This window comes from Corapipo altera, unplaced genomic scaffold (assembly GCF_003945725.1).
Source record: "Corapipo altera isolate COAL_440 unplaced genomic scaffold, ASM394572v1 174, whole genome shotgun sequence".
NCBI lineage: Eukaryota > Metazoa > Chordata > Aves > Passeriformes > Pipridae > Corapipo > Corapipo altera.
The window spans coordinates 593,296-620,727 of record NW_020885022.1 but is presented as its reverse complement, the minus strand read 5'-3'; the positions used below and the strand labels follow the sequence as shown (position 1 = coordinate 620,727).

General features: G+C 50.5%; 1 protein-coding gene across 2 annotated transcripts in view; it reads right to left on the bottom strand.

Moving 5' to 3' along the window:
• Positions 1-22,517, bottom strand: part of NSF (N-ethylmaleimide sensitive factor, vesicle fusing ATPase) — a 71,453-nt gene extending 48,936 nt beyond the window's left edge. For both annotated transcript variants that reach the window (XM_027667883.1, XM_027667882.1), the window contains exons 1-4: positions 22,441-22,517; positions 9,591-9,676; positions 3,504-3,603; positions 1,025-1,064 (exon numbers count right to left, since the gene is read on the bottom strand). In XM_027667883.1, the coding sequence (XP_027523684.1) occupies positions 1,025-1,064; positions 3,504-3,603; positions 9,591-9,676; positions 22,441-22,452 (238 nt within the window). In that variant the 5' untranslated portion in view covers positions 22,453-22,517. The remainder of the gene's footprint in view (positions 1-1,024; positions 1,065-3,503; positions 3,604-9,590; positions 9,677-22,440) is intronic.
• Between the last annotated feature and the right edge of the window lie 4,915 nt (positions 22,518-27,432).

Sequence of the window (27,432 nt, the reverse complement as noted above, 5' to 3'; positions counted from 1 at the left end):
ACAAAGGGCCAGGAGCCAGCTTCCCTGACAGCACTCCCAGCCCCTGCTGCACTGCCCAGGCCCAGTGCTCCTCACCCTGTGACACAGGATGCTCTGCCCACAACCCCCGGGGAGGGAATGCCCTGGAATCACTGTAACCAACTCCAGTGGCCTAATGAACTGTTTGCTCCACCTCAGAGACCAGGAGCCAGCCAAGCACCAGAGCAGGTTTCATCAGAGCCAGGGAAAGGAGGATTGCCTCTCCAGGAGCACAGAGGTGACTCCTGGGGGTCCAAAGAACAGACATGATCCATTACCTTCACCTGCTGCTGCAAAGAACACAGAGACCCTCCTGGAACAAGGGGCTGACAGGAGTCTGCTCAATATTCCAGCAGCTACAGATTCAACAGCTGCACCTGACAGTGATCCACTTGTTCCCAAAGCAGAGGGAACAGACAGTTCCCAAAGCAGGGTGACAGCACGAATGAGGGAAAGACAGAGCGAACTGGTCTCCTCCAAACATTGGCCAAGGCTCGGGAGCCTCGATTAAGACTTGATATTGAAACACAAATCTTCCATTTGCACAATGGTATCCCTGTCCCTTCATAGAATATTCTCAGTTATTGGTGCAAACATCAGTGCTGTTCACAAAGCACAGCACTCCAGGGCTGCCTCTGGGCACTCTGGGCACTAAAACCTCCCCAGTATCAAGATTAAAAGGCACATGCCAAGAAATTCCCCAAGGACAGGAGCTGTCCTCTGTTAGCTGGTGACCCAGGAACAGACTATCCAGGACACGCTCAGTGTTCACATCTGCTGTCCCACATGGAGCCGTGTGGAGACACTGCCAAAACACTCCTCCAGGTTTTGGAAACGTTAAATGCAGAAAGCCTGCAGGCAGAAGAGCCCCTCCCTCACTCACGAGGGCCTCACCACCTGAGGAAGGGCTGGGGGTCTGAGATTTCCCAGTTTGGTTTCACTTCAGTATGAAAACATGAATTCGGCTTTTGCAAACACGTCACAATCACACTGACAACTGACTTACCATCAATCTCCTGTCCAATGGAGAGTCCAGCCCATTTTCTCTGTGAAAACAAGACAAAAATGTCAGGAAGCCAGTCCTTCCACCCAGAGGCTGCCTCCTCACCCAGAGAAGCAGGATCCCCTGAGAACCTTCAGCACCACAATGGGATATCCCACAGACAACCAAATTAACACAAAACAAGTCAAACGCGGGAGAATCTCTTTAAATAACTCTATCTCTGACTTCAGTGGGTTGTTCTGTCCAACATTCTTCCTCTTCCTGGTCTCCTCATCATCCTTAGCAGAGAATTCTGGTGCTGGACAGGGCTCTTGGCCCTTCTGCTCACTTCCTACCAAAGCTCAGGTGCTGAGCACACCACAGGCACCAGAAGAGCTCTTCCACACTCTGTGAGCATTTTAAAAGCTTACACATGTACAGCAGCTGCAGGGAATTGCTGCAATGTGCTTTAAGGTACAATATTACCTAAACCAAGAGAACTGGTAAAAGTGAAACTGTTCGAACTCTTTATGTCCCTCCAAATACCTGTAGACAGATTTGTGCCACACAGAACCTCAGGAGAAGTGGGGAATGGTTCAGTAATTATGTGACACAACAATTCTTTACAATTCCAACAGTTCTGGCTTCACAGTTGCAAAAATGGTACTTTTGCAGTGGTTGCTGTGCATTCACAGCCCACATCCCAGGCTGTGCTGTGTTCAGGGTTTCTCAGGCATCAAACAGAGGCTCCAATCACAGACACATGTAATCATCACACACAGCTCTGGTGAGATCACATTAGAAATGTGGTACCTTATGATCATTCCTATTTGCCTTTTCACGTGGAAGGAACAAGTCTGGGAGAAGGAATACAATGACCTTGCTTACAAAATGAACATTTCCTCCTTCATGCTCTCTCCAATATCCTCAGAATATTGGGGAGGGACCCCCAAGAACCATCCAGTCCAGCCCCTGGCCCTGCACAGACACCCCAACAATCCCACTCTGTCCCTCAGAGCGTTGTCCAAACTCTCCTGGAGCTCTGGCAGCCTTGGGGCCGTGCCCACTGCCCTGGGGAGCCTGGGTCACCCTCTGGGAAGATTAGTCCGGACCTCCTCTGTGACAAGAGACACAGCTCACCTCCTGTGTTCATTTGGGTTGTTTCTGCTACAAGTTTGTCATCACTGCACAGCTCTTCATCTTTTAGGCTCTCAGTACACAACATTTGTCATGGCTTTTGGTGTTGAGAGTCAAAATTATCACAGAGCAAACGTGGTAAAGAATGAATGTACAACAGACATGTTCTGGAGGCTTCAGAGCCTGTGCCCAGACGTGCCATCCATGAACACATACAGCAGATACACTTCTGCTGTCACCCTGGCTGCAGCCATCCAAGGCTTTGGGAAATACTGGAAATCAAAACCCAGCATGAGGAAGACTCCAATGAGCAGGGGCTGAAGCACCTCTGCTATGGAGACAGGCTGAGGGAATGGGGGCTGTTCAACCTGGAGAAGAGAAGGTTCTGGAAAGATCTCAGGGAGGCCTTTCAATACTTAAATGGGGCTTAAAAAAAAGATGTGGACAGACTTTTTAGCAGGGCCTGTAGCAACAGAAAAAGGGGAAATGGTTTTAAATTAAAAGGGGGTGGATTCAGACATTTTATAGGGTGAAGGGATAAAACTGTGGCACAGAAAGGTGGCAGATACCCCATCCCTGGAAACATTCTGGTCAGGTTGGACAGGGCACCCTGGTCTAGTGGAAGGTGTCCCTGCACACTGCAGGGAGTTTGGACCAAACAGACTTTGAAGGTCCCTTCCAACCCAAACTGCTCCATGATCCCCTGAAATAAAGCACTGCCACAGCCACTTCTCCAAGGTGAGCACCAGGCTTCACCCCTCGGCACAGCTTTCCTGGTTGTGCAACAACAACTGGAACCTACAAAAATCAACCCTAGACTTGAGGTTCGTTTTTCTATTTAGAAGTTAATTGTATTAATTATTTATCCTAACCATCATTTAACATCTGATAATGACTTAACTAAGGAGGACGAGACTAGGGGGTTTGTTTTTTTTTTATTTTATGCATATTCATCTAAAAATACCAACAATGACTGGATGTAGTCAATAAGACTTCTGGCAGGTCTTAAAAAGAGAAAAACAGAGTAAAGAAACCCTCTAAATTCAAGAGAAAACAGGAAACAATAAAAATTCACAAGGAAGGGCAGACATTGCTGTCTTCTTTTTCAAATAGTTTGTTTCTGGTGGGTTTTTTAAAGGTTAAATTGCACCTTTTCCAGTATCTGCATCTCACCATGTGCTAAAAACACACCTAAGAAATACAACCATGGTCACTTCAGTTGTAGTAAAAGTCTGCTTGAACTTCTGCTGTCAGAGATCAAATGTGCAGGAATCACATTGACTCCAATCAGAACCTATGTTCAATCCTGATCCCAAAAGAGACTTTGCTTATTCCATAGCAAAGCAGGAAGTCAAACCACCCCTACCTGGGGCAGGCTGAAGGCGATGCTGCCAGGGACCACTGAGTGGTGGGTTCTCAGCGTGAAGATGTACTTGTGGTTGGGAGAGGTCTTCACCACAACATGTCTGGAAGAGAGGACAGTATTTTACTTTGATATATGCACCGGGAGATTTTGCATTGCTCAGAGCTGTGAGAATTCAAAAGGAACATCCAGTTTCTCTCTGGTGCTGTAAAGAAAAAAACAAAAGCATTAGAGCCACAGCACGACACAGTGAGACAGGAGTCCAGCACCTTCACTGCATAACGTGATCTCAAAGCCCAACTGCAAGACATTGTACCAATCATTACTATTTACATCCCCCCAGCAACCCTGTCCTTCAGCAACTGCTCTGTACCAGTGTGAGGGAACCAAACTATAACCACAAACACCAAGGCTGCTACAGCTAAAAATCAACACTGGTTTCACACCTCAGGCATTAACACCAAAGCACCGACATTTTAACCCAGTACAAGCCCTATCCCCAACTGTGATTCCAACCAGAAACAGATGCAAAGCCCATACAGGGGTCTCAGTATATTGTTTAGAGAAGTTTGATGGTAGAAAAAAAATGGAAGGAGTTTCTGTACAAAAAGCAAAATCACACAGCCCCTGAGGCTGTTCCTCCTGATAACCAACTGAGAACATCCAAGTGCTGGAAAAACCAGCATCGGAGTGGCTGGAAAGTGGCCCAGCTGGAAAGGACCTGGGGGTGCTGCTCAACAGCAGCTGAACATGAGCCCAAGCTGTGCCCAGGTGGGCAAGAAGGCCAATGGCCCCTGGCCTGCATTAGAAATAGTGTGGCCACAGGAGCAGGGCACTGATTGTCCCCCTGTGCTGGGCACTGCTGAGGTCACACCTTGTGTGTGTCCAGTTCTGGGCCCCTCACAGCAAGGAGGACATGGAGGGGCTGGAGCATGTCCAGGGAAGGGAACAGAGCTGGGGAAGGGGCTGGAGCAGCAGGAGCAGCTGAGGGAGCTGGGGGGGCTCAGCCTGGAGCAAAGGAGGCTCAGGGGGGACCTTCTGGCTCTGCAACCCCCTGACAGGAGGGGGGAGTGGGGGGGGGTCGGGCTCTGCTGTCAGGGAACAAGGGACAGGAGGAGAGGGAACGGCCTCCAGCTGTGCCAGGGGAGGGTCAGGTTGGACATGAGGAGGAATTTCTTCATGGAAAGAGTGGTCAGGTACTGGAAGGGGCTGCCCAGGGAGTGGTGGAGTTTTTGGTTTTTTTTATTTTATGCGTAACATTTTATGCATCCCTGGAGGTGTCCAAGGAAGGACTGGACGTGGCACTCAGTGCTCTGGGCTGGGGGACAAGGTGGGGATCAGCCACAGGCTGGGCTGGATGCTCTTGGAGGTCTTTTCCAACCTCAGTGATTCTGTCATTCTGTGGTTCTATCCAAAGATCAGGAACACTGTTACAAAAGCATCAGTGCCAGCAGTCAGGAGCAGCCCCAGCAGCAGCAGTGGTGTGTGCCTGTCTGTCACACTCACCATTTAAGCTGTCAGCAACAAAGATACTCCAAAGCTGCTTATGGCTCTCCTCAGACTCTGCCTGATAGCTCTTATCATGTGATAGGCAGCCTGCCTTTGGCAGGAGAGGGCAAACCCAAAGGAAGCTGGGATTTGTGTGCACTGGTGACAGGGGTGATGATGGAATCAGGTTCCACCTCATCCTCTTCTTCCCAGCTGCCTGCACTGGAAGTGCCCTCGGGTTACAGGGGCATCAGCTGTATGCACACCCCCCCTTCCCTGCCTCCTCCTCCGGCCCCAGGCACAAGTCCAGGAGCCTGTTAGAGGTGGGAAAGTTCCCTGCAAATGTTACTGGGGAGAGTAAGGCATTTACTGGCACTGCACAGTAACCACGGAGGGTGTCTGGGGATTGGGAGACAGCAGATGTCACTCCTGTCTTCAAGCAGGAGGATCCAAGGAATTACAGGCTGGGCAGCCCCACCTCAGTCCCTGGGGAAGTGATGGAGTAACTAATCCTGGGAGCCAAACATATTAAAGCCCTGGGAGTCACTTCCAGCTTGGATTTAGGAATAGTCAGCATGGATTTACAGTGGAAAATCCAGCCTTACCAATATGGTGAACTGGTGAGCTCTGAGGCTGAAGGGAGAGCTGGAGATGTTGTTCATCCCAACACGAGCAACCTTCCCACACTGCCCAGCACAGCCACCCTCACAGACACTGCTGGGATACAGCTGTCACTGGGTGTGCAATTCCAGAGGCAGGAGGTCACTGGGGGTGTGCCCACCCCAGGGGTCCACATGTGGCCAAAACTATTTAACTCCCCCATTCCTGAGCAGCTCAGGGACAGAGCTCCTCAGCCAGATACACCCAGTGGTGCTGCTGGTCAGAGGGACCTCAGCAGGTCCCATCGAGTTCAACAGAACAAATGGAAAGTCCTCCACCTGAGGGGGACAATCCCACGCACCAGTAGGGGCTGGGGGACACCTGGGGGTGAAGAAGACCTGGGATCCCTGTGGACAATGAGCTCAACAGGAGCCAGCAGCACATCCCTGCAGCAAAGGTGGGTACCATCACCTCTGGGGGCATCAGACAGGAACAGGTTGCACTGGCACAGGTTGCCCAGAGAAGCTGTGGCTGCCCCATACCTGGAAGTGTCCAAGGTCAGGCTGGACGGGGCTTGGAGCAACCTGGGCTAGTGGAAGGTGTCCCTGCCCAGGGCAGAGGGTTGGAACAAAATGATCTTCAAGATCCCTTGCAACCCAAACCATCCTGTGATTCCGTGACTAGGGAGAGCACTGGCAGCAAGGACAGGCAGGTGATCCTTCCCAGCTGCAATGCTGCTCCAAGGACTGCTCATTTTAAACTGAGCAGTGGATAAAACAGAGAACTGTCCAGGAAGTCAGGACCAAAAGCAGGAGGGTTCCAGCAGGAGTAATCCAAATTAGTACCACCACACTGGGTGTGACGCTGTAGAGTGTGAGAGAAACATGTCCATAGGCAACACACAGGTTCCAGCTCTGCCACTGGGATAGTCCACCACAAAATACACCTGATTACAACCAACACCCTGCTGGAAGCAGCTCATCAGACAGGAAAAGACCCAAGATTAAAGCTTCTTAAGCCTGGGATGGATCCTGAGCACTGCACACAACAGTGACTTCAACATGCAGAGATTCAGCGTCTCTGCAGGAAGAAATAAACTCCACCAGGCTGGGCTTCAATTCAAAACAGAAAAATGCAAGAAAATAAGGACACCTGGTAAAAATACTGCAGGGGGAAGGGAATATCAAGAAGGATCTGGTACAAATTAAAATTACTGTATTGGAGCATATAATTCACCAACAACATTTCCAGCCATGCAGAAAGACAGCAGAGCCTGAGAGCAGGCAAAGAGATGCCAGGAAGGAAAATAAAAAGAAAAGGAAAAATAGGAAAAAAAAATCAGCTTTCTGAAAGAAAATACTGGGAAAGGTCAAATCCTGACAGATTCTGTGAGAAAAATCTGCAAAAGGCACAGGAACAACCACATGTCTTCTCAAAGACAGCAGGAGCAGGCAGCTTCCACCAGGCTGGAAGCAACCTAAGTATTACAAATGTTCAAAATAAGGCAACAGCAGAAAAACTAAGTGCATTTTCCTATATTGATGTTCACCAGGAAGGAGCTCAGAGACACACAGGGGAAATCTCAACCTCATTAAGAGCTTCTGCTCATAAATGAACAAAAGGAACAAGGAATGACCAGGGCCAGGCAGGTCCCAGGAGCTCTCCCAGGTGAAACCGCTGCGTTATTCCACGTGTAAAGCCTTGCCTGGAACGGTGAGAACCAAAGTGTGTGATGCCAGCCCTTAGGAAGGACTCCAGGCCAGGCTCAGGCAACTGCTGGTACATTTGCTGGCCAGGCTGAGCCAACCAACAGACATTAACCTGGGTGTGCATCAGTTTTTATGCACACAGGAGGAGGGAGGGGATGACTCAGGTGTCTGGCAGAGGTGCCAGCAAGCACCTGATCCCTACAGGCAGATATTCCTCTGGTGCATGTCGGGAAACCTACTGCCATTATTCAGCAAGGCTCCTCAAGGGCTCCTCACACAACTAAACTGGCATGAGATAGGAGGGATGGTGTTCCATGGAAAAGGCAGGGATAAAAGGCGAGAACAATTAGTCAGTTCTCAACACAAACAAGAAAACTGCCATTGAGCCAACCTGCCCTGACCGTTGTCCCCTCCCTGCCTGGGTGTGCTCAGCACCTGTTTCTCTCTCCAAACTACCCCAGGAGTCCACAAGGTAAAAGCAGGTCATGGGAACTCAAGACAGTGCAAGTCCCCAAAATCCGGAGCATGGCCTCCCGTGAACTCCTGCAGCACCAAACAGTGACTCATTCCTGCCCAGCTCACAGGGTGTGCAAAATGGAGCACCAAAAGATGGAGAGCAGCATCCTGGGGCTAAACCAGCTCTAAGGTCAGACTGCACACCCGAGCAGCAATGGGCAGTGTCAGAGCAGAGCCCTGGGTGGGACTGTCCCCAAGGCCACTGTGTGCAGGCAGTGGTGGGCAGGGACATGAGGTACAGCCACTGCAGGGCTGGTTGGGGCTGGTTCCAGGGATCTGCAATGCAGCACTGACTCCAGCCTTCACCAGGAGCTTCCCTGTGCTCTGCAAAGCAATTTACAGCATCTGCTCCCACCAAGCACAGGCTGTGCCCGTGGGAGCTCTCAGTGCTGCAAACGAGCAGCTCTCAGGGGGATGAGCCCGGCCAGAACCAGGGCCAGCTGCTCACCCAGCACACCTCGGGGCACTGCTGCCTGCAAACCTCCCCAGGTGCCACGGCAGAGGGCTCTGGGAGCAAAAGGAACACGGCCACTGCTGAAGGTCTGGCAGCTGGGTCCCTCCAGGACACCCAGACTGGAGGAAATTAAGGTTTGTATAATGCATGAGGTACAATGCTCAGTGCAGGTATTTTTGTAACTCAATTACTCTGGAAAAAAATCTACCAGGGGAAAACCACCATTTGAACAGACCAGGACACTTCCCTGTCCAAATACACACTTTCACCTGCTTCTGGCTCTAAAAGTTCTGCTCATCTGGGGTTTCTGGGGTGGTGAGTTTGATCTGTTTTGGCATTTTATACTCAAGTTGGGCTCGTGAAATCACACTTCAGTTCATGCCTCAAGGGCCAGGACAGGTCCCAGGGCAGCAGAGCTGAGTGACAGCACAGAGAGGCAGGTCCTAAACACATCCCTGCATTCCCACAGTTCAGCACCACTGTGCCCTCCACCCTCAGCAGAGTTCACCTGGGGCAGGTATTTTATCTGAGTGGATCATTCAGTATCTCCTTTAACATTTTTTCCCATTTTTCAAACCCTCTCCTGCCTTGTGCTGCATGTGATACTCCCTTCCTGCAATTAATTACTCCTGTCTACAACCTACATCCTGAATTCTGGGAGAACCTCCCTAAAGCTGCACCAAAGCACAGAAACCAAACCTGTTAATTGGCTGCTTTGAACACAAAACCCTCCTGTGTGGGCTGAGCTGAAAAATTCATCTGTTTTCTGCCTTTCTCACAGAAGTAAAACCCAGAGTCAGGTTCTGTCAGCCACCCCAGAGCTGTAATTAAAAAATCCAACTTGTTGTGCCCACACTCAGGCTGCTTTTCCCTTTTGTCCTGGTGCATGAAAACCCTGAGAACAAGAGGGAGTTCTCCTGACTCTGCTCAGCACTCCCATATGATGTGACAGTGAAAAGATGCCCCAAGTAACACAAGTAAATGACAAAAATGTTTTTGAAATAGTTCAAATATTCCAACTGTGTAATAGGAAGAACAGTAAAACCAAAATAAACAAGAAAGATCACAAAAAGGCCTGAAGACCTTCATTAAAACAGTGATCCTGTGTTAGTTAAGCAGATGCAGTTCCCAAGGAAGAAATGCTTCAGAGAAACAGTCAGAATTATTTTAGCACCTCCCATTCTGAGAAAGAGCCACGTTTAAAGTTTTAGTCTCTAAAGACACAGGAGTTTTGTTAAATAACCTCCTGTATTCACCCTCCCCCTCCACCCAAACTTTGACAACAATTCCTTTGGGGTTCAAAGCTGCCAGAGCAGCACTTACTGCCCAGACTGGAAGTCCTTCTCGTTCACCACAGCACAGTTGGTCAAGGACAGCTCATCTGTGGGACATCTTGCTGCTTGCATAGGCTGGGAGAGAGAGACAGGGGAAAAAGTCAAAACAAATTCTGTTTTTCTTGTGCTAAGCCAAGCCTCAAGACTTCTGTCAATCCACAAAGCACAAAACAGGTCTCGTGAGTCCTGGCACACTCAGAGTCCATTGGTACCAACAAGCTCCTCTCCCTCTTCCCAACATTTCTGTCTCACAGGTACTTCCATCCCAAAGCTCTGCACTGTGGGAGTACCCTGGATTTTCTACCCTACCTATAGAAAATCCTTTAAAATCCCCCAGGAACAGGCCTGCCAGGCAAATGCTGTACCCCTGCCAGTGAACCCTGGTGCTCATGAAGCTTCCCTGGGCACTGCCACGAGGAGCAGGTCCCAGCATTCCCTGGAAGGTGTTTCTTGCCCAGTAACAGGACACTGGGATATTCTGAAAGCTGCTAAGGGGAGCTGGAGCCAGAGCAGCTCCCTTACAGCCCTGGGCAACCCTACAGCACAGTGTGACCTTCCTGCTTCCCTGCCATCACCCAGAACACTGGGATTTGAGCACATCTATTCTGGATGCACACCTTCACACAGGGCAGTACTGAGGGTCCACAGGAAGGTTTAACCTCAGCTAGCTGCTGTCCAACCCCAGAATCCCTTTATATCACCTCTCAAAAGAAATATCACAGAATATCATGATGCAGATATTTTCAACTTTATAGGAAACATCCCAGATCCATAAAACACAAAAGAAAGTTAAGTTAAACAGCCAGTTCCAGCCTATGACTAAAAAAAGCCTACTGCAACAAATTTGGTGGGGGTGTCCTCCTCCTTTCTTTTGTTTTTTAAATTCAAAGGACCAATCCTATTTCAATGGTCTGTTCATTTTTGTCCCTTCCACTATTACTCACAAATCAGCAGCTAAAAACCCAAATCCCAGTACTCCCAGCCCCATCATGAGGTAGGATGGATCATACACAGGGAGCTCAGCAGAGGAACCTCAGCCCCATCCTGCACCTCCCTCAGCCCGTCTGCTTCTGCAGATTATTCCAGAAAACAATGGCTGAGCAATGAAGATTGGGAACAAAATGCCTCCAGAACTGGGGAGAAGGATGGCAAACACAAGATGTTTCTACCCTTAGCTATGGACTGAATAAATTTAATTTGGGGAAAAGCTAAACTTGCCCACAGGGTGTCATTTTCAGAATTAAAGCACAACTACCTCTACCAGATACAAATTTACAGGCAGTGCAACAGGAACTATTTGACAGTGTCAACCCATTGCCAAAAGCAATCCAGGATGGATTTTTCTCTTAAGACACCCTTAAATCCCAGCACAAGTGCAGGAAACACACAGATCCCAACACACACATGCAGATCATTTCCCAAGGGTTATTGTCCTGCTCTGCCTTCCTCCCCCAGCCCCTCTGGGCCAAGGATCAGAGAAAATCCCTCCAGAGTGGCCTGCAGCCAGTCTGCCCCAGGGCTCACATCAACTTTTTATGTCACAATGGGATTTGTCCCAAGTCCTTGCTATTTAGAACAGGACCAATTCATTACTTCTTCTGAATAATGCTCAACTGCCCTTGAGGGCTGTGACAGCACAAAAGGATTTCATTTTCAGCCCTGAAACAGATTTATCAACCTGAACGTGAAGGGCAATAAGAGACTCAAATGTTCCTCTAATAAAATATACATCAGTGGATTTCTGAGGCCCACAGCCTGCCTGCTGAGCCTCACTGGCTTGAGCATCTCACACAAAATACTCATTTTATCACCTCTCCTCCCATCTGCAGGGAGAGTCTGGTGAAGGACATGCCCGGATAAAACGCATTAGGAGGGATATTTTTGGAGAAAACAGAGATGGAGGTCCTGGATTAAACCCTTTTACAGCACTAGTCCTCAACTGCATTTTTAATCCTCAGTGACAAACTGCTTCCTACACCGAGCTGCCGCTATCCTGCAGCCTTCCTGTGCTCCCCTGCAGCATTCCTCTGCTCCCCTGCAGCCTTCCTGGGCTCCCCTGCAGCCTTCCTGTGCTCCCCTGCAGCCTTCCTGTGCTCCCCTGCAGCATTCCTGGGCTCCCCTACAACATTCCTGGGCTCCCCTGCAGCATTCCTGGGCTCCCCTACAACATTCCTCTGCTCCCCTGCAGCATTCCTGGGCTCCCCTGCAGCTGGGAACACTTTGCTTCAGGAAAAGCACAGACCCCACGGGATGCATTTCAAATCCAGCAAGCTCTGCAGGAGGATGGATGATGGCAAAGCACCCTTGGGTGTCTGACACGTGGAATAAGGTGATGCAGCATCAGGACCGACCGTGCCAGCCCTCCCAGGGCCCGGCTCAGCCTCCTGCCAGGGTTCTGGCAGGAGCCCAGTTCTCCCTGGCAATGACCAGCATTTCAGATGGCAATTCTACTCCCAGCTCTCCAGCTCCCCAAGCTCCAAGACTCTGAAGATCTTCAGCACATTATCAATATTCTGAACAGGTCTGAACATCAGACAGAAGCATGAAAGGGGCATCACTCCCAGGTGTGAGGTTCCACAAAAAGGGACACCTTGAAGAAATCTGGACATGGAAGAGGTGAGGATTAAACTGGAAAGCTCCCAGGCAGGAGGGAGGAACACACTGTTCTGGGGAGATGCAGGGGCTTCCTCTTCCCTGCCCTCCCCAGAAAGCTCAGATCCCACAAACTGCTGCTCACAAGGACATGGACAGGGCTGCTCCTGAGGAATTTTTCCTGGCATAAAAGCAGCAGTCCAGGCCTGTAACATATGGCTGGCATATGCCAGTGGGGGCACTGTTAGGAACACTTTAAGCTCTTGCATTTTGGTTCCAGCCTCCCAGGACACCAGCACCAGGACTCCTGGAACCTGCCCCTCTCCACCATCCAGCACCCACTGCCTGCACTCACCTCAGCCCAGGGAATAGAGGTAGCAAGATGAGTATGTCCAGGAAATCTCGAAGTATAGTTACACCAGCTGATTTTGAGCAAGCTGACAGGTTACTGCTGGCAACTGGGCAAAGCACAGGTCTAACAAAGCAGAGAGCAGCTCCTGCAGGTGACAGCAGATGCCACCTGCTGCAGTCCCCCTCGGGCTGGAGGTGACCCACATACACCCTCACAGGTTGCCATTATATCAGTGACCACAATAAAGATAAATCAGCTTTAAAGAAGACAAATTAGGCTTAAATTAGGCAAAAGAATCTTCCCTGCTTCAGGTATTGTGGTTTACGAAAGCAGTGACTCCAAGGACAGAGCAGTCCCAGGGAGGTGCCTGCACACCTGAGGCAGTGCCTTCCTTGGAAAGCACCCCCTGCTCCAGCATCAGCCTCCCAGCACCCACAACAAACCCAGCAGAGCCTGCTCCAACATTCCTCCTGTTTGCCAAGACAAAAACAAGCCCACATGATGCACTGGTAAGTCTCACTCTGGGAGACAAAGGTGAACCACCTTCGGGGTTGTGCCAAAGCAGGAGCGTGTCCTCGACTGCTCCACTGCTGAGCTACTGCTCAGCAGGAAAACCCAGCCCCAGGAGGCTCAGTGACACTGGCATATTTTATTTTTACAAAGAAAAGTTGCCCCAAAGAACAAACAGCTTCATAATAGAAACAATCACCACAATATCTGATCTTTCAGAGATTTTTCCCAAAGCTGCATGGATTCCTGCTTTCCTCCACAAAAAATACAAAACTACCTCCCTCTCAGAATCACAGAATAGTTGGGGGTGGAAGGGCCCTCTGAAGACCATCCAGTCCAACTCCCCTGCCAAGGCAGGGTCACCTGGAGCAGGTGACACAGGAATGTGCCCAGGTGGGTTTGGAATGTCTTCGTGACCTCCCTGGGCAGCTGTTCCGGTGCTCTGCCACCTCCATGGAAAGAAGTTCTTCTCATGTTGAGGTGGAACTTGTTGTGGTTTAGTTTATGGCCATGCTCTCACATGTTAGGAGAGCTCAGCCCAGAAGACAATGCTGTTATTTGGATATTTCCATACACACATAAACCACACCCTCTGTGAGCTGTGAATTCACCTCTCGTGAATCCTTGAGGCTGACAACAGAGAAAGCCAAGACAAACCATGTTTCCCATCACTCAGACCCCGCTGCAGACAAGGTGGTGGTACATGACAGCAGTGACAGAAGTGCACTGTACCTGCCAGCTGTTACTGAGAAGAGCTAAAACACTGAGTGATAAGGCAGAGATGCTCCTCATTTGAAACAACTGAACTCCTTGCACTTCCTAATGCTGCCCAAGAGATCATGAAACAGCTTCTAAAGGCCAGGCAGGTTTTGTTCCATGCACTGTTTCCATGTGGTTTGTACAAATACTGTAAAGTGTTGTATTTTAAAATTTTCCTTTGTGTAAAACACAAGCACAGACACATCCCCAGGTGTGCAGAGATGGAACTTCTGTCACCCAGGAGTTGGCAGACGAGTGTTAGAACATGAGACATCTCTGGGTACCAGACACCTTCATTTCCCCTGCAGAGCCTCCTGCCAGCTGCACACAGAGCAGGATCCCTGCTCCCAAAGGCATCCAAGCTTTTCTTTAATTGGTGGGCAGCAAAGTCACTCCAAGCCCAGACTCCATCACCCCGAGAGGGCAAGGAAGAACTCGTGCAGTTGCTGTTCCTGGGAAGCAGGGTCAGTCCAGCCTGCTGCAGGCTCTGTGGAACCAGGGCTGGCTTGAAATCAAACACTCACCACTACAGGTCTGCAAATAAAATTGAGTTTGAGTGCTGAAAGGAAGAATTATGATGTTAAAGGAGCTTTGAAGATAAACAGGGACTGAGATGATGATTCACAGACCCCACACATTACCCAGGACTATGATCCTGATGGAAAGCAGACACACACAGAGTGACACAGAGTGTGCCTAAAGATCCGAGGGATGACAGGATCCCAGATGACCACAACACCTCTGGGCTGCACACAGGGGACAACCAGCAGCACCAGAGATGAGCTGCAGAGCTGGGGCAGCAATGGGAGGACACAAACCAAGCTCCTTGCACAGGGAGCCTGAGGACTGTGCTCTCTACATGCACATATACACCACAGGGCTGAGTAACAGCTCTGTATTAAAGGACACGAAAAATGGGTGTAAAGCAACAGTAACACCTGGACAGCTCCTGGAGGGCAAGTAAGAACGGAAGGAAGCTGCTCTGTGACAGCCCACAGTGGGAAACAGTAAAGACAAAACCAAAATTCCCCTAAAGAACAACTCAGCAGTATTTAAGAAAGGAATAACAAGGTATTGCCTCTGTCAGAGACCAGACTCAGCAACAGGAGCTGTCCTAAATGCTGTGGTTCTAAAATGTAGAAAAAAAAAACCACCCAAACTTAAAAAACTTAACTAAGGAAGCTTACTAACTTGCAGAAGGTTTAGAGAAGGTTTTTCTGGACATCTTAAAAAAATATTGACTAAAGCTTCCCCAGCCACAAGAAGAGTTCAAACACCTACAAAGAACTGTTTGGAAGAGCAGGCCTGGCCAGACAGGCCTTTCCAGACCTGCAATTGCTGTGCTGGCAGGATAAGCTGCTGTCCCTGGAACGAGGAGCCCAACTCCCTGCTCAGGCCTGGCTGTTCCACCAGCTCCATCTGACCTCTATTTGCTTTGCTGAAAGCTTTTATTCTCTTCAGGAAGGAGCTTCGTTCTCTCACTAACAAGCTCACAAATACCAATTTTCTCCTCCTGATAAAGAGGAACGCTAAAAATCTCAGAATTATTTACATTTTGTCAAAGCCAGGGACCTCTGACCGAGCCGACTCCAAGGAAGCCTCAATAGGGTCCAGAGGAGGAGGAGAGATGAGATCCATCCCCCCTGCCCACGCCCACCGGGACCCGCCCACGCCGTGAATCATCTCCCCGTGATCTGCCAGCAACACAAACCCAAACAGCTGAAAACAGGAGAGAGCTCCCATCACCCCCTCCTGCATCACCCAGGGCTGGGAACGAAACCGGGAACGTTCTTCCTGCGCTGTCTGTGCCTGTGGCACCGGGAACATCCTCCCCTGGGAACAGAGCTGTGCCCCAGCACAGCAGGGCAGGGGGGGCAGCAGGAGACACCAGACTGACTCCTCATGGCCGCTCTTTATCCACCACATACACCCCACACCTTCCCAGTTTCTCTGTGTGAGAGCAGCTCCCCCCTGGGCCTGGGCAGCAATCTGGAAATTGCTTCTGTCCTGGCACTTGACACCCACTTTATCAGGGCAGCCACCAAAGGATATTGGTTTTCAGGAGGCAGCTGCTGCTTCCCTTTGTTTGCAAAGCTCACATGAACTCAGATGTGCAAGGGCAGCTCTGTCACTGCAGCACTATTTACCTGGTGCAGTGAGGAAGGTGCTCACACCTTTGGGAACTGGGCTCTGCTGTCCTTTATTTGACAACGTTATCAGAAAGAAAATTTACAGCTCCAAGCCAAAGGGTTCCAAGAGTTTGCCTGATTAACAGAGAAACAACAGTGTAAAGGAGGGTTTCTACAAGCTACTGTTGTGGCAGAGCATCCCTAATCAAACACACGGGTTGCTCTGCCCCAGGATGTCCTTCTCCAGCCCAGCTCTTTCCAACATGGTCAGCCAGTGATCTCAGGAAACACACCTGTACCTGAGCTGCTGTGCCACAGAACCAGGGGGCTGCTCCCCCACAGCTCAGCCTGAACAGCAGCCCCACCTTCCCTTTAAGCAATAATGACCCAAGAGAGGTGCATTTGTAATTAACCCATCCATTTGTGGAGTGGATGTTGCCTCGTGTTCCTTAAGCGAGCCAGGATGACCAACAATTTAATCACAGGGAATTGCTACTTGTGTTTCATGTAAAGCTCTTAAAAAATGCCAAGGGACTGAACCCCCAGCAGCCACTGTGTCAGCCTGGGAAGCAGGTCAGGACACCTCATGGATGCAAATTTCTTCTCATTTATTTAGCAAAGTTACCCAACAGCAACATAAAAATATATAAATATATAAAAATATCCCTGTAAACTTGGAATGTGCCTTGTGAACACCCAGGCTGCTGCTGTCCCTGAGTATTTACAGCTCACCCCAGCACTGACACCTGGCACTGAACTCCCCAGGACTGACTGATGAACCAAACATACCCAGTCATGAGCAATTTGTGTTCAAGACGCAAAAGCTTGTAAATATTTCTGTGTTTTCTACAGACAAAGCACATGACAACTCCAGGGCAGCAATTACTCCAGATCTTTTAATAGAAGGTCATTGCTTTATGGTACCCCAGGAGACCAGAGAGACGTGGTAAATCTCTTTGTGCTGCAAACCTTTGCCCTCCCTGGAGGGAGGCTCTGCCAGCATGGGAAGGAGCACAGCAGTGGGGCAGCAGTGCCTGAGGAATCAGATCCAGCCTCGGTTTTACGAGCAGGACCAGGAGCAGTTGGCTCAAACACAGTTACAGGGCACTGCATCAGAAGCTTCTCCACCAATTTTAGCAACTGTATTCCTTGTTTGAATGCTTCTGTTCACAGACCTTCTCCAACTCCTGGAGATCAAAAAAAACCTCCTGAAAATGGTCAATATGGGAACTTTGTCACTAAATTCTGGTCTCTGCCCTGATGCCTCCTGAGAGCATCACGCAGAACCTCATACTGCCAAAACCAAGGTCTCTGTCCCTGCTCAGGGCTGTCACTGCTCCAGCTCTCCCTAAAGCTCATCCCCTCTCACACCTGGACACAGCCACCACCTCCTGGATCAAAAAAGATCCCAGCGTGACCAGAGGACCTACATTTTAGTTTTCATGTAAACAAAGGAATCACTGATGATTTCATTGCACTGGAACTATGTCCTGCCTGGTGGGTATTGCAGTAAAGCAGAATATATAAAACAGTCACTACTTTCCAGGGACTGGTTTTCTGTAGACTCAAACAGATCTGATTTTATGGCAGAGGTTCCCCCAAATTCATAGTCAGGGCTTCTCCTGAGCCACAGGGTCTTGTCCTGAATGACCTTTGTGCTCTGAGGCACAGGACACAGAACAGGAGAGGAAGAGACAAGACCTTGCAGTGCTATGGGGGAAAATAAAGGTAAAAAAGTAATACTTAGGAAATTCCCACTTGAAATGATCCTCAAAAGGATTCTCTGATTTCTTACAGATTTTTTTCTCTACTAAGAAAAAATCTGAACTAAATTTAATTATTCTGGCCTGTCCTCATAAGTAAAGAGGTACCAGCACCCCCAAAACTGGGGATGGGGAGGCAAAACAGACATCTCCCTACTGCACTGGCTTTTTAAGCACAAGCTGTGGACACGCTGCTTCTGCAAGACCAAGACAGGCAACAAATTAATCAGAGATGACAGGGTCATCCTGTTCCCACAAACATTCACATGGTCACAGTTATCAGCATTTTATTCTAAATAATTTTACATTTTTTAAATTCTAATAATCTATGTGATTCTATTCTAATTCAGCAAGGGCTTTCCAAAGGCAGGAGCCCTGCAAGAAGATCACAAGTCCATTTGAGATGATTTCACAAGACAGGTACGAGGTTGCAGAAGTGATCTCAGAAACAGAGACTGAGATTGAGTTATCTCCCATTTCCCTAAGACATTGCTACAAATCTATTTCTTCATATTACACATTAGGAAACACTAAAAAAAGCTAAGTGATGCTGGCAGGCTCAGTACAGGCTGCGAGAAGGAACCAAGTGGATTCACAAACGTTTCTCCAGTTGCCTGACGACGCCTGCAGCTCTGAGGGCTGCTTCCATATGTTATCAGAAACCAGACATTACAGCTTTAACCCATAAACATAAACCCCAACCCTCATCATTTCAAAGTCTCTACCAAGCTAAAACTGTACCGTTTGGGTTTTAAACACTTCTAAATAATTTAAGCAAACGATAAGCCAAATGTTATTTATTGTGTAGTGCTGGTTCAGGTATATTTTATATATTAGAAGTTAGGAAGGAATTCCTGGCTGTGAGGGTGGGGAGGCCCTGGCACAGGTTGCCCAGAGAAGCTGTGGCTGCCCCTGGATCCCTGGGAGTGTCCAAGGCCAGGTTGGACGGGCTTGGAGCAACCTGGGCTGGTGGGAGGTGTCCCTGCCCATGGAATGGATGGGCTTTAAGGTCCTTCCAACCCAAACCATTCCATGATTCTGTGATGACTGCAGGAGCACAGGAGAGCAGGGTTAGCCCAGCAATGCCTTCAGCAGCCTGGAATACTGAGGGACATGGTCTGTCCTTCACTGCCTTCCCACTCCTGCTACACTCTAATAGTTGATACCAACAGATCTCAGGAACCCCTTCTGCTCACTCTCAGGCTCTCCAGAGGAGCTACAGCCCTGCTCTGCAGGGTGAGGCACCGTCCAGTAGGGAAAGCAAAACCATTTCCAACCCAGTGCAATGGGAATATGAGAAGAAAATAGGGCAGTGTGTGCCACCACTGGGCTAAAGGCAACACCGCTCCAAACGAGCCACAAGAGCAGAGAAAGGAAATTGGAAGTGTTAAACTGATGATACCCTATAAACCAGCCACTATTTCTAGTCCTCATGAACTGTTACACAAGTTCAGCTATCACAGATCTGACATTCCTTAAAGGAAACCACGGCAGTGTCTCTGGTGGGGGATGCACACTGCACAGGAGTGCTCAGCACTCACAGCTGCCCCGGGGAGCAGCAGCCCTGCCCCATCTGCCAGAGGGACCTGCACCACAGGGATCCCTGTCCCACACCAGCCTCCTGCTGGATCCACAGCCTGACACTGGCTGGAACCAGGCACAGAAGTCATCCGGCCTTTTCCCGTCCCTCTGGGAACTAATTTCTAACGAGGTTCAAATCAGTTAGTTACAGACAGTACCAGTGAACTTCCAGGGGTCCAGTTGGTACAAGGGATCAGTAATCAACCAGAGACACAGCAGCTTCCCAACGTTCCCTCTCCTGCAGCAGACTCTGGCTGATGCCCTGGCAAGCCTCCCTGCTCTGCCTGTGTGCCTAATGATTCCCATGCAGAGAGATCCAGAATAAATTATTACAGAAACAGCCATTATTTCTAATCATCATAAACTGTTTTTCCTGTAAACTTCAATCACTGCTAATCACCGTCTCTTCCTTGCCATGGAGAAACCCAGTGCAATTAGGGGAGCAGAGCAACACACCTGAAACAGCACCACAATTAATCACATTTGGCTTATCACTCCCCTAAATTATTCCAAATGTTACTGCAAGTTTAAATATTTTGTCTCTCTGGTACATGAGGAGAGCCATTCATTTCTCCCTGTGAAAGTGTACGTGCACAAATCGAACACCCCAGTCCAGCAAAAGGGATTAAGCTCTAAATCACATTTGCAAGACAGATTTGCAGGGCAGGAGGAGTCACTGAAGCTCCTGAACAGGTTCAAGCACCTGTTAGAAATGCTGATAACAGAAGAGCATCAGTGTTCCAGCATCAGCCTCACCTGCTGTGCACAGAGATCTCACACACCCCCACCCTCCCACCACCTGTTCCTTATTTACACACAGCTCCAGGGGCACATCGAAGGGATGCTGCTGCCTGCTCTCCCTGACTCCTCACCCTTCCCAGGGGCCAGCTGGAGGGAGCAGGCAACTCCTCTGGTAGCTCCCACCAACAGCTTTAACGTTCCAAAGGATCAGATCCAGCTCAGAGAATGAGATGGAAAATTCAGGTTAAGAACTCTCTTCCCGGTGTTAAATAACCTGATAGTTCTGCAACAACTGCATCTGTAGGTAAATCAAGAAAACACTGAATAGCAAGAAGCTTCCTGGTAACACAAGCAGAGCATCACCCATCAAACTGCCACATTAGGAGGCAAGTGAACACCAATCTTTCCCTTAAATCTGCATAAATCCCTCTTTCCTCCACCAGTCTTCCAAGCTGGCCAAATAAAGGCACATTTTCTCAGGTTTTTAGTAGCACCAAAGCTCATAGCAGCAGGAAAAGTTGAGGCTGATCCTTCTCCTTCCTCCCCACACCCCCAGTCACCAGTGCCAGCACTCAGAACATGGAGACTCCTGAACCCACCCAGAGAGTGTTCTCTGGTGACACAGCACGGCTGGGAGGGCTCAGGGGAGCAGGGCAAGGCAGCACCACTGCAGCCAGGCAGCTTTGGGCTTCAGGGACTCTCAGAACTGTGTGCAGTGTGCCTTAAATGATCTGACCACTGACCAGAGCTCTGGGCGCCCACTGGGGCCACACAAAGCTAAAAAAAGCACTCAGGGCACACACATTTCCCTGGGCTGGTGCAAAGGATGAGACAAAGAAAAAGGTGCAAGGGAAAAAGTGAGACCAGGAATGTGGAGCAGGGACAGAAGAGAAGCTCTTAACAAGAGACAGACCACAAAACATAGGTTTTTTTCCCAATTACTCAGCACATTTCAGGGGTGGCTCTGGAGCACCTGTGATGCACAGCACGTCCCTGGGCCACACTTCTCATCCCTGCTCTGCACCACAGCCCTGCACCAGCTGCCCTCCATCCATCACCCAAACATGGCACAAAAACACTTGGAAAAACGATTCTCCAAGATTTCTATCACTGAATTATTTGGCCAAGAGACAAGATTCCAGCTGGAGGCAGGCACCAATGAAAAATATGACTTTCCCAAGCTGATATCCAGCAAAGCATGACTGAGCTCCTGGCAAAGGGCAGAGCAATCCAAACACATCCTGCAGCACCTGGACACCTGCAACAGAGGGGATGGACAGGGCACCACAGGAAGGGATTTCACAGACAAGGCTGGGCCTTCACATTTTAAGGCCCCTCTGGCCACTTGCTGATGTGATCTGTGACCAATAAGAGATTTTTTTAGTTTTTAAATAAATATAGAACAAAACTACTGCACAACCCTTGAGGTGTTTTCACCCAACACAATGTGGACCCACATCATAGAACTGTGCCTGCCTGGTCCCCACAGGGCAGAGGAGCAAATCTCCCCATATCCCACAGCACCCTCGGGGCACCCCAGAATCCATCCACACACCCCATCCTCACAAAGGCTCCTCAGGGAATTCCACAACCCTGCCTAACATCCCAGAGCACCAAGGGGTCACGCAGCCCCCTCACAGCATTCCTAGAGGCCCCAGCCCCAGAGCACCCCAGGGCACCCTAAATCCTGAGAGCAGCACCCAGACACCACAAGGGCTTCACTGCACTCTCGGGGGACCCCATGATCCTGCCCCACACCCCCTTAGGAAAGGGGTCACCCCAATCTCAGGGTGCCCCGAGGAAGCCCTACTCACCCCACAGCACCCAGGGGTTACCAGAAACTCACAGCACCCCAGAACACCCCAGAATCCTGCCCTGCATCCCACAGGGCCACTGCAACCGCACGGCACCCTTAGGGAACCCTAAATCCTGCCTCATGCACAAGGGACAGGGGTCACCCTGGTCCCACAGTGCTCCTGAGGGATCCCCCCGGTCCAGTGCCCACACCTCACATCCGCAAGGGGCCACCCCGAACTCGCAGCAGCCCCGGGGGACCCCAAACCCTGCCCGGGGGAGAGGGGTGACCGCTGAGGGAACCCACAGCCCTGGCCCACACGCCACATCACCAAAGGGCCCCCCACCTCAGCCTCACGGGAAAACACAGCGACAGGGGTCACATCACCCCGAGCCCCCCATACGGCCAAGGGGGTCCCCACACCCTCAGAGGACCCTCAGAGCCCCCCACACCGCCGAGGGGAAGGGTCGCCACAGCCGCACAGCACCCCCAGGGGACCCGGCGGGGCCGAGCGGCCACGCGGCAGCGGGGCTGCGATAAGCCCCCGGAGCCGCAGGGGGAGGAGGAGCGCGGCAGGGGCGCGGGGCACGGGGCCGGTCCGTGCCCCTCACACTCACCCGCCCCGCCATGTTGCCGCAGCGCCGACCGAGAGCCCTCCCCGCGGCCGCCAGGGGGCGGTGCAGCGCAGGCGCGCGGGGCGGAGGGGCGGGGCCACGGGGGAGAGGCCGCGCCCTCTGTGCGGCTGACTGTCTTCCATTGGCTGCTTGGCCCGTCGCTCACAGTGACTGACAGCAGTGCCTTCCCATCGGGCTGGCGGCGCGGGGCGGGGCGTGCTGCCAGCATGAGTCAGCGGGAGCGCTGAGGGGATTGGTCGGTGGGGCAGGGTGGGCGGGGCCGCGGAGAGTGGGCGGGGCCTTGGGCTCCCGGGAGTTCCGCGTGGGAGCGGGATGGGATGGGGATGGGACCAGGATGGGGGCGTGGGATGGGGCTGGTATAGGGCACGGGATGGGACATGGGATGGGAGCGGGATTGGACACTGAATGGGATAATGATGGGACCGGGATGGGGCACGGGATGGGATCGGGATGGGACACGAGTGTGCCCGAACGGATGGCAATCTGGAGGGGCCAGGTTGGTCCTGATCCCTGTCCCGATCCGTGTCCCGGACCCGTTCTGCGGGCAGCGCGGTGACGGGATGGGCCGAGCCCCGCGGTGTGAGGGTGAGCGGGGCCGGGCTGCCAGGCAGCCCCTGCTTTAATTCTTTACATTCTTTAATTTTGTTTTAATTTAATTTTACTTATTTTTAATAATCATTATTATTTATAATATTTAAATAGTGTGATTTACTATATTAATAGCATTAATACATTTTAATATATAATATATAATATATAATATATAATATTAGGTTGTTCCTCCATGTTCCTCAAAATGATCATCTCACTCCATGAGGATCAGCACTGCCAAGTCAGTTATGGCAATGCACTTTCTGAGTCCTTTCTAATAACTAATGGTGTGAAATAAGGCTGCGTTCTCGCACCAACCCTATTCACAATCTTTTTCAGCAGGATGCTCCAAAGGGCCACAGCAGATCTCGAGGATCAGGACGGGATCTACATCTGATACTGTACTGATGGAAACCTTTTCAACCTAAGGTGACTGAAGGCCCACACTAAGACCTTAAACCATCTTGTCTGGGAGCTGCTTTATGCTGATGACGCCGCCCTTGTCGCTCACACAGAAGCAGCTCTGCAGCGTTTAACATCCTGCTTTGCAGACGCTGCTGAGCTCTTTGGGCTGGAAGTCAGCTTAAAGAAGACAGAAGTTCTCCATCAAACTGCACCTCAGGAAGTCTTCCATCATCCCCATATCACCATTGGCCAATCAGAGCTCAAATCAGTCCAGCAGTTTAATTACCCAGGGAGCCTCATCTCCTCGGATGGTAAGATCGACGGAGAGATAGACAACAGGTTAGCAAAGGCATATAGTGCCTTTGGAAAGCTTCATAAAGAGTTTGGCAAAATAAACACTTGAAGAAAAGCACCAAGATCAGTGTTTACAGAGCTATAGTGCTGACTACTCTCTTATACGGATCTGAATCATGGGTCATCTACCATCACCACCTGCGTCTCCTAGAACGCTTCCATCAACGCTGCCTCCGTACAATCTTAAACATCCACTGGTCAGATTATGTGACCAATACATCTGTTCTAGAACAAGCAGCAGTCACAGGTATTGAGGCCATGTTGCTGAGAACACAGCTGTGCTGGGCAGGGCACGTCTCCAGGATGAAGGACCAACCACCCCCTCCCTAAGATCTTGCTTTATGGTGAACTTGCCACCGGCTGCCACAAGAGAGGAGCCCCAAAGAGGAGATACAAGGACTCCCTGAAACAACATCTCAGCCTTGGCCATATTGATCAACATAACTGGTCTACTCTGGCCTCCAGTCAGGAGGTCTGGAGACACACCATCTATAACGCTGCTGATGCCTTTGAGAACGCAGCAGGATCACCCTTGAGGAGAAAAGACAGCGCAGAAAGAATCGTGTCCTGCAGAATTTACCATCTAAGGAGTCTTTCTGCTGTGCCTTTTGCAACTGGACATGCCTGTCTCATATTGGCCTTTTTAGCCACCAGCATGCTTGTAACAAATGTGGGTAGAGACCTTTCCCAAATCTTCGTTCGCAAAGCCCAGCCATGATATTTTATCATGTAATATATAATATTTATTACATATTTTATATTTTTATAATTATATAAAATTATATTACATATATCTTTATATAATTACATATAATATAGTTATAGAACTTTAATGATTTAATAATGTTACCTTTTAATAATTTTTATTGTTCTAATTTAATTCTGTTTTAATTTAATTCTTAATCTGGCTTTAATTCTGTTCCTGCTCCAAAGAGGCCGTGCGGCAGCTGCTGTAAATGAGGTGCTGTGGCCTCTTCCAACGGCACATCCAATGGCTTACCTGCTTTCCTGGCAGTCCTGTCTGAGCACAGACTGTGGGTATCCAGCCAAACTTTGGGATGTGGATCCATGTGGGACCTGCTCCTGGGATTCAGCTGGAATAGTGCTTCACTCCAGAGCAGCAGATCCTCCTGGAGACACTGGTGCTGAGAGGTGGAAATGGGTCAGGGAGCTTGTCCCCCTGGGTGATGTTGAGCCAGAGACTGAAACCCCAGCAGTGCTCTGTGGTTGCATTTGGAGGGAGGAGGTGGCAAAGGCTCCCACTCCAAAGCTCAGGGCTGTCAGCAAAGCCAAGCCCCAAGGGAGCTTTAGTGCCTTAGCAGCCTCTCCCAGCAGCTTCCTGTGGGGGCTGACAGCAGGATAAAATATTAATACTGACTGTAACTGCTGGTTTGCTGCCTAGAACAGGTACCAGAGTCAGCTGTGATCCGGAGGGGAATGCCAAGTCCATGGAGAACTGGCACTGGGGGCACTTTAACACAGCGGGACAGGTGCCTCAGGCCATGGATGTACCTCAGTGCAGAGCACAGGCCTCGGGGATAAAGAAGTGGGGTCAGTGCCTAAATCTGCTGTGGGCTGAGCCAAGCAATGCAAGGATTGTTTTCTCTGTGTGCTGACACCACATTTTGCTCTGCAGCTGGAAAAGTGTCCAGCCAGGAGGTCATCCCTGGCAGAGGCTCTGTTCTCAGCTGTGTGGCCTTGAAGGAGTCTCATGCAGTAAGAAATGCAGGAAATGCAGCATAGCAATTTGAAGGGAAATAGCTGAGGGGGACAGTGAGGCAATGGCTGTGCTTCCCCACGTTTCACCATTTCAAAAGGGGGAGAAAATCAAAGTAAAGCTCCCCAAACCAAGCACAAAGGTCACACTGGCTCCTCTGCAGACCTGGGATGAAGGGGACTCCAGATCAACCGTCCCTGCTCCTGAGCCAGCCCCAAAGCCCAGCCCCAAATCCCTGCCCCACAGCCCTGTCCCACAGCCCCAAATCCCTGCCCCACAGCCCTGTCCCACAGCCCCAAATCCCTGCCCCAGAGCCAGCCCTTCCCCAGGGCAGGGAGCGAGGGATAGAACTGTGGTCTGGCACACACCATGGAACCAAGACATTCCCTACTGACACCCCATCTCCTGGAGTGAATCCCCTGCTTCCAGCAGACACATCTGTGTCTGGAGTCCCTGGGTGGGTTTAGGAAGGGGCTGGGCAGACCTGGACCCTCAGGCTCACTCCACTGCTCTCCCCACAACCACATGGGCTGGCAGCACACACTGAGGATATGAGAGATGGATCACAGCACACAAGACCACAATTCATAAAATAACATCTGGCCCTATGGGCACGTACTGCCTTCAGCAGTCCAGGCAGGGGTGGCAGCAAAAGTGCTGTCCTCAGAATCCATAAAAACAGTTTGAGGGGTGCAAACCAAAATAGCTTGAGAAGTGAAAACAAGTAGGGTTTGGCTTCAGGGCTTTTGGGTTTTCCTCAGTCCTTTTCAGTGAGAACAGAGATGTTCATGCACTTGGCAGAGCATCTAAACCAGCAGCCATGAGGAGAAGAAACAAGTCGTGATGCAGTGACCCCTCTGCTTGTCCTGGCTCCCTCTGCCAGCAGCTTCCCACTGCAGGCACATGAGGATGGCTCTGTCACTGGTGATGAGTGATGGAGAGTTCCTCTTGCTCCCATGGGAGATGTGCAGGACTGAAGAGACCTGGAGACAGCCTGGACCTGGGCAGGGCTGTTAAGGAAACATCCCTGTCCCACCATCCAGGAGCATTCTGGAAGTCAATCCTGCACCACCTGAGCTGGGACCAAAGCCCCTTCACAGCTACACCCCCCAGACTCAAGGTCAACCAGGTTTTCTCACCAGCTCCACCCCAGGTTTCCCAGAGCAGAGTCCCAGACATCCAGATCCTTAAAATAATTTTATCATGGTGTGAAAACTAAATAATAAAATCACAGCTTGAGCTGGTGCCTCCAAGGAGGGACCCCAAAAAAAACCTCCAGAGGGGGGCTGGGGATGACAGGGTATAGGGATGACAGGGGCTAGGGGTGACAGGGGCTGGGGGGGTGACAGGGTCAGGGGAGTGATGGGGTCTGGGTCTGGGGGGTGACAAAATCCAGAGGTGTGACAGGGTCAGAGGAGGGGCAGGGTCTGGAGGGGTGACAAGATCTGGGGATCTAGGGTCCTGGGTGGGGTGACAAAATCCAGAGGGGTGACAGGGTCTGGAGGAGTGACAGAATCTGAGGGAGTGACATGGCCTGGGGCAGTGACGGGGTCCAGAGGGGTGACAGGGTCTTGGGGGTGGCAGGGTCTGGGGAGTGACAAAATCCAAGGGGATGACAGGGTCTGGCGGGGTGACAAAATCTAAGGGAGTGACAGGGTTTTGGGGGAGTAATGGGGTTCTGGGAAGTGACAAAGTCCAGAGGAGTGACAGCGGTTTGGGGGAAAGACATGGCCTAGGGGGAGGGTGACAGGGTCGGGGGGAGTGATAAAAGTCTGGAGTGGTGCCAGTGTTTTTGGGGGTGCCAGTGTTTTGGGAGGTGTCAGGGTTTTGGGGGCTGCTGAGGTTTTGGGGGGTACCAGTGTTTTGGGGGGTGCCTGGCAGTGTTCTTGGGGGTGACTGACAGTTTT